The sequence below is a fragment of the Antechinus flavipes genome, chromosome 2 (assembly GCF_016432865.1).
Source record: "Antechinus flavipes isolate AdamAnt ecotype Samford, QLD, Australia chromosome 2, AdamAnt_v2, whole genome shotgun sequence".
In the NCBI taxonomy this organism is placed as follows: Eukaryota; Metazoa; Chordata; class Mammalia; order Dasyuromorphia; family Dasyuridae; genus Antechinus; species Antechinus flavipes.
Window position 1 is genome coordinate 614,301,910 of NC_067399.1, and position 12,431 is coordinate 614,314,340.

Here is a 12,431-nt window from a genome sequence, read left to right on the forward strand (position 1 = left end):
TCAGGAAATTTATTTTTTATATAGGGGAACAACATGTACACATATAAATAAATACAAAATATAATCAATGTGGGCACAAGATAATTTTGGAGGGAGGCTTGGAAGTGGATGTGTGGGGAGGTGGCATTTGAGTTTGAAGGAGGCAGAAGTCCATTAGGGAATGAACTTCAGACATGGGGAAAGGAGATTTGTATAAAGGTATAGTAACTGGAACGGAAATATGTAAGATACAGCAGGCAAGCCAGTTTGGCTGGACAGCAAGGAGTCTCAAGGGGAAACTTAGGATACAGCTAGAAAGGTAAATTAGAACCAGGTGGTGAAGAGATTTAAATGCATAAAAAAGGAGTTTGTGGGTGCCTAGTGAGCTTATTGATTGAGAAAGGGAATGACACAGTGAAAGGGCGCTCTGAGAAAGAGCAGATGGCTAAATGGGTGATAAACTGAAGAGGGACAAAAAGCACCAGTCACCAAGAAGTATGTAATCAATGGATAATTGATCAGTCAACATTTACGCAATGCCTGTTATGTACTTGGGAATAAAATATATATGGGTGTGTATGTGTACATATTTGTATATACATATATATATTTGCATGTATATACACACAATATATAAAATAAATGAAAAAGACCTCTCTGCCCTCAAAGAGCTCGCACTCAATTGTGAATAATAATAATAGCGTGAAGGCAGTACTCGGCGCGAGAACCGCAGCGGGGTCTCTGTCAGGTCTTAGGAAAAAGTATAAAAATGAGACTCTGCACCTGCGCACAAGTACAGCCCCAACGAGGGGCTGAATGACGGTCGAAAGGAGCGGTGGGGGTGGGGGTCGGGGAGGGGGGAGGGTAGTTGCGTCGGAGCGCATCTTGATTGGTCAGCGTTCGCGTGAGAGGCCGTCCCTTCTCGTCACCATGTAAACAGGGCTCTAAGGGGGCGGGGCTTCCGGGGGGCGGGGCAGGGTTAGCCGGGGAGTGACGCGGATTGGTCCGGTGCCGGGGCTTCGCAGAGCCAAGCGCGTCCGGGAGCCGGCCGCCTCAGGGATGGACGAAACTAGCCCCCTGGTGTCCCCGGAGCGGGCCCACCCCCCGGACTACACGTTCCCATCGGGCCCGGGCCCGGGCGCTCACTTCCCTCAGGTGCCAGGGGCCGTGGTGCGGGTAGTGCCGGCGTCCGGCCTGGGGCCGTCGCCGCCGGGTTCCCCGTGCCGGGACCGGGAGCGGCAGCCACTGCTGGAGCGGGGCCCGGGCGGGGCGCGGGGCGCTGCGGTCCAGGCGCAGGCCCAGGCTGTGGCGGCCCAGGCGCAGGCCCTGGCGGCCCAGGCCCACGCGGCGGCGCAGGCGGCGCAGGCCCAGCGGGAGCGGAACGAGTTCCCGGACGACCCCGAGTTCGGCGAAGTGGTGCGGCTGGCGGAGCTGGCGAGCGAGCGAGGCATCTACCCCGAGCGCATCTACCAGGGATCCAGCGGCAGCTACTTCGTCAAGGACCCCCAGGGGGTGAGCGCGGGGGCAGGGAGGTGCGCGAACCTGGGGCGGGCCGGGGAACTTAGAAGCAAATCGGAATCCGATTGGAGGTGGCCAGGAAATGAAAGCGGAAACGGAGGGTGCGGGGAGCCGGTCCGCGGGGCGAGGACGGGGGCAGGAGATGCTGCCGTCCTGCCGTTTCAGCCCGCCGACCCCGGGCCTCCGAACCTCGGCCGGGCTCTCCCTCAGGTGCGCATTCCGCGTCCCCTCGGGGTGCCTCTCGGGATTCCCAAAAGCCTGTCTCCCGAGTCTGTCTCCAGGACATTTGCAGGTGCTGATGGCAGAGTGCGTGGCCTTGCCAGTAGCCTCGTCATTGGAAGTGCTTTTTGCGCAATTCTCCGAGAAAGTGATGCAAAGCTTTCTTAGCTTGCTTCATTTCAGAATATGGAGACTTGGAGAACACGGGGCTGTCAGGTGCTTTCCTCCTCCGTGTCTCTCTCCGAGCCAGAGGGGAACTGGTTTTTTTTGTCCCATTAGGCAAGATGCAGATTTACTTAAGTAAAGTCTGCAGAATGTGTATAGAAGACTATCTGCCCACAACTCTTGCTGTTATACTAATGAAAAAATAAACAGTAATTTAGGCCACGAGTTAAGTCCTATCAGAGGTGTCACTGGTAAAAACAGCCTCTTAAGAATTAATTCAAGATGACTTACTGAAAAACAATCTAGCTTCTCTGTTTTAAATAAAATCATGGGTAGCAGATTTCAAACTCCTGTACTCCATTGATATTTAGTTCTTTAGAAGAGTTCTGAGGTTTGGATGACTAGGTTAGGCTGTGATGTAAATATATGATTCCTACTTTGGTTGTCCTAATTCTTCTGGTCATTTATCTGACCCACTTGTTTCCAGGGAGATTTCATAGAGGCCCTGCCCAAGCATTCCAAGTATTCCCTTGTAATTTATGGGTGTGAGTGATTACAAGAATATTAGAATCAGTTTGAGGTAGCAGAATTGATAGCATTGATACCTGCTCCCTTGGGTGAATAGTGAAGAATGGTGTCCATTTCTGAGTGATATTAATTAGTCAAAGTGTTTGACCTCTCCAAAGGGGTAGTCTATTACTTTGAGAAGTAATCAACAACGTAATTCTGTGCCAGCTCTATGCTGGTCATGAAGGTAAAGGGAAACACGCATTTGTACATTGCCAATTATGTTCCAGACACTGTTGGAAATGCCTTATCCATATTACCCCAACCTTGAGACGTAGAAGTTCTTATCCTTATTTTATAGTTGAGAAAAGTGACTTGCCAAGAGTCATATAGCTAGTAAGGGTTTGAAGTCATTTTTAGCTCAGATCTTCTGATATTAGACCCAGAGCTCTGTCCACTACACTACCTAGCTGCTTCTATAATAGCTGAGAATATACGTACAAAGAGTGCAGCAGTCCTTATTCTCAATGATCTTAAGTTCTAAAGGAGATATCCAGTAACCTAGATGGCAGTAAATTACTATCATCTTTATATTTTTTATTTCTATCTAGACCTGTGAGCTCTTCCTTTGTAGGACCTCCTACACAGGAAAGTCTTAGAGACCTAGGATCATAAATCAAGAGTGAATTAAGATCTCTCACATGTCATTTAAAGTAGGTCATAGTTTTTGTTTTTCTAAAGAGAAATCTGAGGCCCGGAAAGTTAAATAACTTGCTTGTAGCATGTATCAGAAATAGGATTCAACCCATGTATTCCTGTTTCTAGTGCTGGTCCTCTGATCTCTATGCCATACTATCTTCCTTTATTATTTTTGTTATTTGGAAAGTAGATAAGAACTAAAAATTTTTTTTAAGTTTTTTTTTTTTATTCTTTTTTTGTTGTTTGTGTGAGGGAACTGGAAAATACTTCTGTATGGTAGAGAAAGAAATAGAAAGATTTTTTTTTAAAACACTATTATTCTAATGGAAGTGAACCAGGTCAGCTAAGAAAATGATCTGGTGCTCTGACAGAGGAGGTAGCAGTAATGTGATCTGTTTATTTGGCCTAATTGATAAATAGACTGCTACCTTTGTACCTGAGCTATAAGGTCCAGAGGCTTTGCCTGGGAAGATGTCATGATGACCTGCAGTAACTAGGTCCAAATGAAGTGAATGTCAAAATATACGCATATTCTCTGTGCACATGTATATATGTGTGTGTGTGTGTGTGTGTGTGTGTGTGTGTGTGTCTAGTAAACAAATTAATAACACCATGCCTTTCTTCACAAATTAATACAACATTCGCCAAAATCTCAGTTGCTTGTTGGTTAGTCTTGATGGCCTACAAATCTGAAGAAGCGTTGTAATGCAGTGGAGAGAGTCCTGCATTTGGAATCAGAGGAACTGAGCTTGAATTCTACCTCTGATGTCTCTGTGACCTTTACAAGTCACTTAGCCTCTGTAGGCCTCAGTTTCCCTTATCTATAAAATGAAAGAGTTGGACAAGATGGTCTCCAAGGTCCCTTTCAATACTAACTCTTTGATCTTTTGATTTGCTTTCACTTTTCCATATTGGAAATTGTGTGTGTGTGTGTGTGTGTGTGTGTGTGTGTGTGTGTGTGTGTGTGTTGATGATTGTTCTTTTCAGTGGGAGAATAATATTCCTGGCATGGTAGAGAGGTCTTATTTCTTTGTTGATGTTGACTTTCAATGATCTGCTTTTTAAAAGTAGAAATAATTAATCCTTAGTAGCACCAGTTTTCTTCTAGCCCCAATTGGTATGAATTACTTGGTCCTCATTTCTTAGGGGACTAGCTTAATGATTCCTTGTATCTCAAACAAATTGCAGAAAGGTCATTAGGCTATTTCTTCCCTGAGCAAGTAAGTTTTGATCTTTCAGCTTTCCTAGGGCTTCTTGGAATCATACCAGAGTGTCACTGTTAAATCTAGGCCGGTTTCTGACCCATAGAACTTTGGAGGTGGTTGGGATGGTAGAATAGGGTAAGTGAGGAAAGACATTTTCCTTTGATAGACGTATAGCAATGGAATGTTAATAAGTCTTTTGTTCTTGTACCTTAACTTAGTGACCCTTTTTATATACACCATTAATTTGGAGGAGTTTCACTGTAAATTTAGTTTAATTCAGGCACCTGTTATGTGCCACTAACTATACCATGCTAGAGTTTGAGAGACAAAAATAAAAATATCCTTTGCCTTCAAGTAGGTTTACATTCTCCTGAAGGGGAGCAATAAGTTCATGGATGAATAAATGCAAACTATTTGCAAAATAAATAACATTTTGAAGAGAGAGAGAAAGGAAATACTAAAGAAGATCAGAAAAGATCTTCAGTTAAAAAGCTGAACTTGAACTGAGCCTTGAATGGAGTTAGGGAATTTAGGAGGTGGAGATGAGGAGGGAGAACATTCCAGGCGTGGGAAATAGAGTGTGCAAAGTCATGGAAACAGTAAAAATGTCATGTGTAGGGAAAAGTAAGTAGGCCAGTTGGCATGAAAGGAAATAATGTGAAATTAGTTTGGAAAGATAGATCTCAGCCAGATTGGGAATGACTACAAATGAAAGAGGAATTTGTATAAGAAGTTATATATTTCCTTCCAGTAATTTTTTTTTAAACTGATGGGTTTTTTGGAGGATATAGGAAAAGTTTGTGCCCTTCCTGCCTTCCTAAATTCGGAGTCAGCTTGGTTTTCTGCAAGAATTGCTTCTGTGATTGGGTAGCTATTGATGGAGTTAGTTACCTTGCCAACTCTTAATGTGAGTCGTTATTGCATTGTCTGTTTGTTTTTGTTTCTCAGGAAATGACATAGACATAAAAAAATCCTATGACTTAGACTATCTTGAGTTGGTTGGGAGGGTGAGGGGAAAGAAAAAGAATCATATGATTTGACAGTGAATCATTGTGTTAAAAAACTAAGTCAGCATATTTACTTTTTCTCTCCTTTGAACTGAAACTTAGGGAACAGTGATTTTGAAGTAAATGAAAAAAAGAGCTTCAAAATGTTAATAGACCTATTGGATCATCCGCAGTGAGAGAAACTTCAAGATGGCATGGAATGCAAGTATCCATTTAGTTGCAGAAACACTAGGTGCCAGGAGCCCTGGAGCACAGTGGTGCACTAAATAGTTCCACGGGTCTATAAGAAATGAATTTGGTCTTCATTGGGGCCTAATAATAGGTCATTTCAGTCACTATTGTGATTCCTTCTTAGGGTATTTCCTTTGTTGTTACTTTCAAAAGGTTTTATTTTTTTGTTTGCTTTTCATTTTAAAGGGAAATTAATATCCTTTGGAGGGAGTAGTAAGATTGTTAAGGGAAATTAGCAAGTAGGAGAAAGATTTTATTTATTTTATTAAAAGATACCTTTGTTATTTTGGTTTAACATGTACTGAGTGCACATCCAATTGATAATAACTGCTATAAGATTGAGAAGTTGAATCATGTTAATGTGATTATCTTACCTTTGCTGTGAGGAAGCTATAAAAGATTGCTAACAGAGAGTGACTGTTGCCTGAAGCTATACTTGGCTACTACACTATCTAGGTCTTCTGTGGAGGTATATAACTTTGTCCTGTGATTTGGAACAGCTTGTAGGCAAAGGCAATGATTGGGATAAAAAGTTATTGAGTTAGGGCCAACGTATGGAAAGGAAAAAAAATTCTTTCCCAAAGTTACCGTAGAGACAAAGTTGTTATTTTCTATGTGGTGACTGTGTGAAGCTTTTCCTTTGTTTTCCCATCCATTTTTATTACTTTCTTCTCCCTCATTACTTGTTTTTCTCTTTCATGTAGAAAATCATTGGTGTCTTCAAACCCAAGAATGAAGAGCCATATGGGCACCTTAACCCCAAGTGGACCAAATGGCTGCAGAAACTGTGCTGCCCCTGCTGCTTTGGCCGTGATTGTCTTGTCCTCAATCAGGGTTATCTCTCAGAAGCAGGGGCCAGTTTGGTGGACCAAAAACTGGAACTCAATATTGTACCCCGTACTAAGGTAAGTTAGGGATTCCTTGGGAATATCCAAACTTTATCGGTTCATGGTGTTACAGAGAGTAGTCACTATGAGGACTACCCATTTCCTAATTTGTCTGTGACTCTGGAAATTTCTGTAGCACATTCTCCTAGATCCTGGGAGATTCTAGAAGTTTTGTTGAATGCCTATAACCATTTTAAAAATTCAGATACAGTCCAGAGTGTACCATTTAATTGAGCTGTTAGTGTTATGCTCAGGTTAGACTATGATTTAGGGAACTTTAGGAAAGGTTTAGTTTATATAGCCCTTAAAGTTCTTTCTGAATTGATTGGAAGACTGGCTAAAGAGATGAGTAAAATTGCCTGTACTATACAAGGAATTTCCAAGGACAGTTGTAGCTCAAAACAAATTCTCTGAATCTCATCTGTTTTTTAAAATTTTGGACATAATTTTAATGTAAACTTTTAATATAAATATAAAATGTTAATATAATATTCTGCAAAAATGCATAAAAGAATTAAAGAATAAAACATAAAATTCCAAACTTTTGTTTCCTAAAAGGAAAATGTACATATAGAGAGAAAGAAAGAGAGGTAATTGCATCTGTATGTACATGTGTGTGTTTTTATAAATTTGGCAAAATAATATCTTATTTGTTATGAATGTCCCTTTGTAGTCACTTCTCTGTCTTTTTACTTGTGAAATTCGTTCTGTGTAGTTATAATTACTACATATGTAAATATCTTTCCATATTTCTTTGTGTTTTTCATATTTATCCAAATTCAGACTATAGAATGTTTTCCTGAGCCTGTTAAACTTCCTAGGATTAAAGGCTGAATGGCATCTCAAGACCAATGTGTGACTCCTAATAAGGACATTTTATGTGGAGAAGGACAAAAACAATTTATAATTCATTTGGATTATGATCACTGATTGCTAGGGAAGTGCAATAGCTCTTGGAAGGAAAAACTATTATAGTGCCTTAAGATAAGTCAATGACTGTCTCTAGACTCTCATGAATTATGGGATTCACCGATACAAATCAAGAAACTGCCTCATTTATCTTTGGAGTTCAAGGCAGGGATACTTATTTTTAAGATTTTCCTTGAAATATTATGAAGCAGAGAGCAACAAAGTATTAACTCCTGCCATAGTGTAAAGTTCTTCATAGATGAGGATATCCATTGTAGTGTTTTCAAGCTTTGTTTCATAGGCATCTAAACTTCGTTCTATAAACAAATACTAAGTCATAACAATGTGCCAAGCCCCATTTTAGGTACCAGGGATACAAAGATTAATATTAAACATCCTAAAATGTTTTCATGATGAATATGTTTAATGTAGGTCTGAACACCATCTCTATGCCTTACATTTGTTTAATGTTTTATGATTTACAGAATGCTTTCATATTCATTTCAATAGCCATTAAGCCCCTGATGTGTGTGAGGCACTGAGAATTTAAAGACAGCAACACATCTGCTCTCAGAGAGCTTACATTTTTAAAATTTGATTTTCAAATACTTGTATATCGATAGCCTTTAGTATCCAGCATGTTATTTACAATGTCAGTACTTATCTTTTTCTTCCTTCTTGTTTCATAAGAATAATTAATCCTCCTTGCCAAGCAAGGCTAGCTTTTCCACTTATATCTTCAGTTTTATTCCTACGCCTTCTTGTGCCTTTGGTCTGATAATCATCCTCTTGTTCTCATACATCTTCAGTCTTTTTCTCCATCTTCATACATGCTCAGGTTTCCTCTCAATTGTAAAAATCAAACAAACTTCTTCTCATGACCTTTCTAGTCCTTCTTACTTCTTCTATCTGTCCCTATTCTTTACCAAAATTCTAGTGAATAGTCCATTCTCACTGCCTCCCATATGCTCACCTTCCACCACCCATTCTTGTGTCCCTTTCAATCTAGATTCCATCCCTTTTACTTGAAACAGCTTTTTCCATTTTCAGTAATGACTTTCTTTTCACTAAATCTAGGTTCCTATTTTCAGTTATTGTCTCTGAAGCTCTTGACAGTTATTGACCATTTCTCCCTAGATATTTTTCTGGCTCTTGGTATTTCTGGCATGGAAGTCTGCCTTTATAACTGATCTTTCTTTGTTTTCTTTTCTTTACTCTTAATTTTTATAGGCCATACTCTTTATTTCCTCTATGGAAATAACTCCTAAATTTTTATCTCTGTCCTTTAGCTTTTCCTCAGAAGAGGGAAAGGCCTGAATTAGCATGGTTACAATGGATATTGAAAGAATTGGATGTGAGAAATACTGTAAAGATAGACTTATCAAATGATAGGATATGTGAGGTCAAAGAAAAAGAATAGAAATGAAGATGAATATGATTCTGAATGACTTGAAATATACCAGTATTTTTCAGCAGAAATAGAAAATCAATAAATAAGAAAGGCAGTAGGTTTTTGGAAATGTGATATGTTCTGTTTTCCATTTCTATTTGTCTGTTAGATATCTTTACTTGATCCACTAACATCTCAAACTCAATATGCTTAAAATTGAATTTATTATTTCCCCTAAACATGTTACCATTTTTAACATTTTAAATTATATCATCATCATTTCCCAGGTCCTTATTTAAACTCCTAACCTGATCTTCGTATTTGATTATATTTGATTACTCCATAGTATTACTCTCATCTGTTTCCATCTTTTAGTATCTACTCTAAGAACTTTGGTTTATTCTTGCATTTTTTCCCTTTGAGCTACAAATTCTAATGGTTGCTCTTTTAGCCCCTAATTGATCTCCCTTTTCAATCTTCCTTCACATAATTTTCTCTAGATAATCTTCCAAGTGAACCATTTTGATCATGTTACTCTTCTGTTCAAAAACTTTCATTGTCTTCCTGACTCAGGCATCCAAGAGCTTCCCTACTCAGGCTCAAACTACTTTCCCAATCTTATTTCATATTACTTTCTTTTTCAAACTTTTATGTTCTAGCTAAAACAAAGTAGTCCCCATCTCCTAAAGCTGCTGAGAACAAAGATTGGAAGACCCCTCAGTCACAGTAATCTTTGCATAGGAGTCTTTGTGAACATGTCAGTATGGAAATGGCCACCTTTGGATTATCTAGGCCTTAGCTTCCTGAATTCTAATTAGGCTTCACAAGATCATGGATTTGGAGTTGGACAGAAACTGACTCATTTAGTCTTACCTCCTCATTTTCAAGGGGAGGAAACAGAACAAGAGATTAAACCTAAGATCTCAGTGCACATGGCAGAGGCCCCCAATTTGAGATCCAGTGGTTGTTGCCCTGTACCATGCTGCTCCTCACTTTTAATTATGATAGTTAAATTACTCAAAGGAAAAAGAATAGTGGACTGCAAAGAGAGACCACAAATATAGCTATTTGGGGGAAGAGGATTGGCAGGATCTTGTCTTGAAGATTAGACCATATCACTGCCAAGTCACTGGCTGTTGTCTTAGATAAATCATTCTTTCTGCTGTTTGTCATTTGCCTTAGTTTTCCAATCTGCAAGTCAAGGAGAATTAGAATTGTTTTGATATTTAAATATCTACTGTTACAAGGAAGAAGCAACAGAAAATTTTTAATGTACTTTAAAGAGATTTTAAGAGAATTTTTTTTTTTTTTTTTTTTTTTTGCTGAGGCAGGTGGGTTAAGTGACTTGCCCAGGGTCACACAGCTAGGAAGTGTTAAGTGTCTGAGATCATATTTGAACTCAGGTCCTCTTGACTTCAGGGCTGGTGCTCTATCCACTGTGCCATCTAGCTGCCCCTAGAGAAATTTTTTTAATCATTAATCTGCACCCAGAAATTTATATGAATCAAATGATTTGTTGTGTTTTTTTTTCCTTAGAAAAGCTACCATACTGATATTGTAAGAGCTAGAAAGCCCTGCAATGATGTTATTATAAATGTGAATTTGTTGTACATTCTTATATAGAAAGAGCTATTCTCCGATACATAATCTCAAGAGGTGTATTTGAGCTCTTACCAATATCCAAGGAATCTGTGGGATCAGATTGTCCTTTTATTTGATCTCTTGTTTTTCTATTTTAGGTAGTATATCTGGCTAGTGAGACCTTCAACTACAGTGCCATTGATCGAGTGAAGTCCAGGGGGAAGCGACTCGCCCTAGAAAAAGTGCCAAAAGTTGGACAGCGGTTCAACCGAATCGGGCTCCCACCCAAGGTAGAGAGCAGATTTAGTGACCTTTGTCATTTGTGTCAGATTGTTGGCCCAGCTGCTCTCTTTCTGCAGAGAGATGTGTTCAGTGCAGTGCAGGGGGGGGGAGGTGTTATGGGTAGGGGGTGGGGCAGGGGGAGTTGGGAAGAACATAGGGAGCTCATTCCATTTGTTATCCTCATTTCAGTGCTGGAAAGCTTGAAAGTTGGGGGGAGTGTTCACCTTGGGGTATATCTGTGCTTCTGCCAACAAGCCCAGCCATGCCATCTGGGTAGGCTTTGCATAGTTTCTGAGGTGGCCACTCCTATAATTTCCTTCTTCCACATTTTCAAGGAAATGAAATACTGAAGAGGACAACACTGTTTTGGAAAGGTTGGCAACTTCTGGTGTCTCGATTTCTCAGGACCGTGATAGGCACCTGGCCTTCTCAGAGCTTCTGACCTCTGCCTTTCTTCTCTGCTGCCAGGTTGGTTCGTTCCAGCTCTTTGTTGAAGGCTACAAGGATGCTGACTATTGGCTGCGACGATTTGAGGCAGACTCACTGCCTGAGAACACGAATCGGCAGCTGCTGCTTCAGTTTGAGCGGTTGGTGGTACTAGATTACATCATCCGAAACACTGGTGAGTTACCGTGGGGTGCCCTATACCAGCATTTTGTATTATGCAGATACAGAAATTTGTAAGGGGTGAAAATGCCATAACCTGGTTAATCTATTCAGAAGATTGGGGGTTGCTGAGTGTCTTAAGTGGGAGATCCCTGTCTTGAAATAAAATCTTTACTAAAATGAGCCAGGGATCTTTCCAATATGACATTTTTAGGTTATTTTCTAAACTGATAAAAGACCCTGTAGCAGAACGCTCTCACCCCTGGTGTTGGGATAGATGAGTAGGCATCTGGGTGCACAGATCATAACATGGAAGAAGAAAGAGAATGTCTGCCTCTTCTGAATATGGGTGGTAGGTAGCCTGTTAGTGCAGCTGCCTTTACTTATTACACTTGTACCCTGCCTTCTTCTGGAGCTCATAAATTACTGTACCAGAATGCAGTGTCAGCTAATAGAGGTGGAAAGGCCTATAAAAAGTACTAGAACTCTTTCCCCCAGCCGACTTCCCTCCCCACACAGAAGATTCTTTTCTGTAGAGAGCTAGAACTTTGGAGAAACATACTTGAAACAAGGTATTAACTATGGAATTAAGATAATGATTCTCAAGTTTACATATACTTAGTACTTAATATAGTTTTACGAGATTGACACCTATTCTACAAGATTGACACCGCCGATGATGTAATTATAATAGAGCATGTAAGAGCCAACAAGGACTGGGAGAGAGACATTCCATCTCCCACTATCGTAGTGGCTGGCTTGTCCTCCTTCACTTCTCCATGAAGACCAAGGCCTGTCTGAAGGTCCCCCAGAAAGCTAGTCCAGGCCCCACGTGAAGGAGACAATAAAGACTTTTGGACTTTATCCCTGACTATTCTCGTGGTGATTATTCTGCTAAAAACAAGGGTGATTATGAGACCTCCAGAAAGCAAACCAGAACATTACACTTTTCTCTTTTCCCTAGGCGCCAGATTATTGGTGTCAGTCTGGTGAATTCTAAGCAGTGACTTTAACTCCTGCCTATTCCTACCACATTATTAAACTGGCATGCAGTTTTCCCTGCTGACCCCTGATTTTTCTCTCTGCAGATAGAGGCAATGACAATTGGCTGATCAAATATGATTGTCCGATGGATAATTCCAGCTACCGGGTAAGAGTCTAGGAAGCCCAGGTAGAGAAAGGATCCTTGAAGAGAATTCTTAAAGCATGATAATCATGGGGTCTTTAAATCTACAAGTGGAGATTA

General features: G+C 40.5%; 1 protein-coding gene across 2 annotated transcripts in view; it reads left to right on the forward strand.

The window, feature by feature from the left end:
• Window positions 1-9: 9 nt before the first annotated feature.
• Window positions 10-12,431, forward strand: part of PI4K2A (phosphatidylinositol 4-kinase type 2 alpha) — a 20,254-nt gene continuing 7,832 nt past the window's right edge. For both annotated transcript variants that reach the window (XR_007951163.1, XM_051981811.1), the window contains exons 1-5: window positions 10-1,491; window positions 6,235-6,435; window positions 10,456-10,587; window positions 11,048-11,201; window positions 12,274-12,335. Coding sequence is in view for 1 of the 2 variants with exons in the window: in XM_051981811.1 (XP_051837771.1) it covers window positions 1,039-1,491; window positions 6,235-6,435; window positions 10,456-10,587; window positions 11,048-11,201; window positions 12,274-12,335 (1,002 nt within the window). In the remaining variant the exon portion in view is untranslated. The remainder of the gene's footprint in view (window positions 1,492-6,234; window positions 6,436-10,455; window positions 10,588-11,047; window positions 11,202-12,273; window positions 12,336-12,431) is intronic.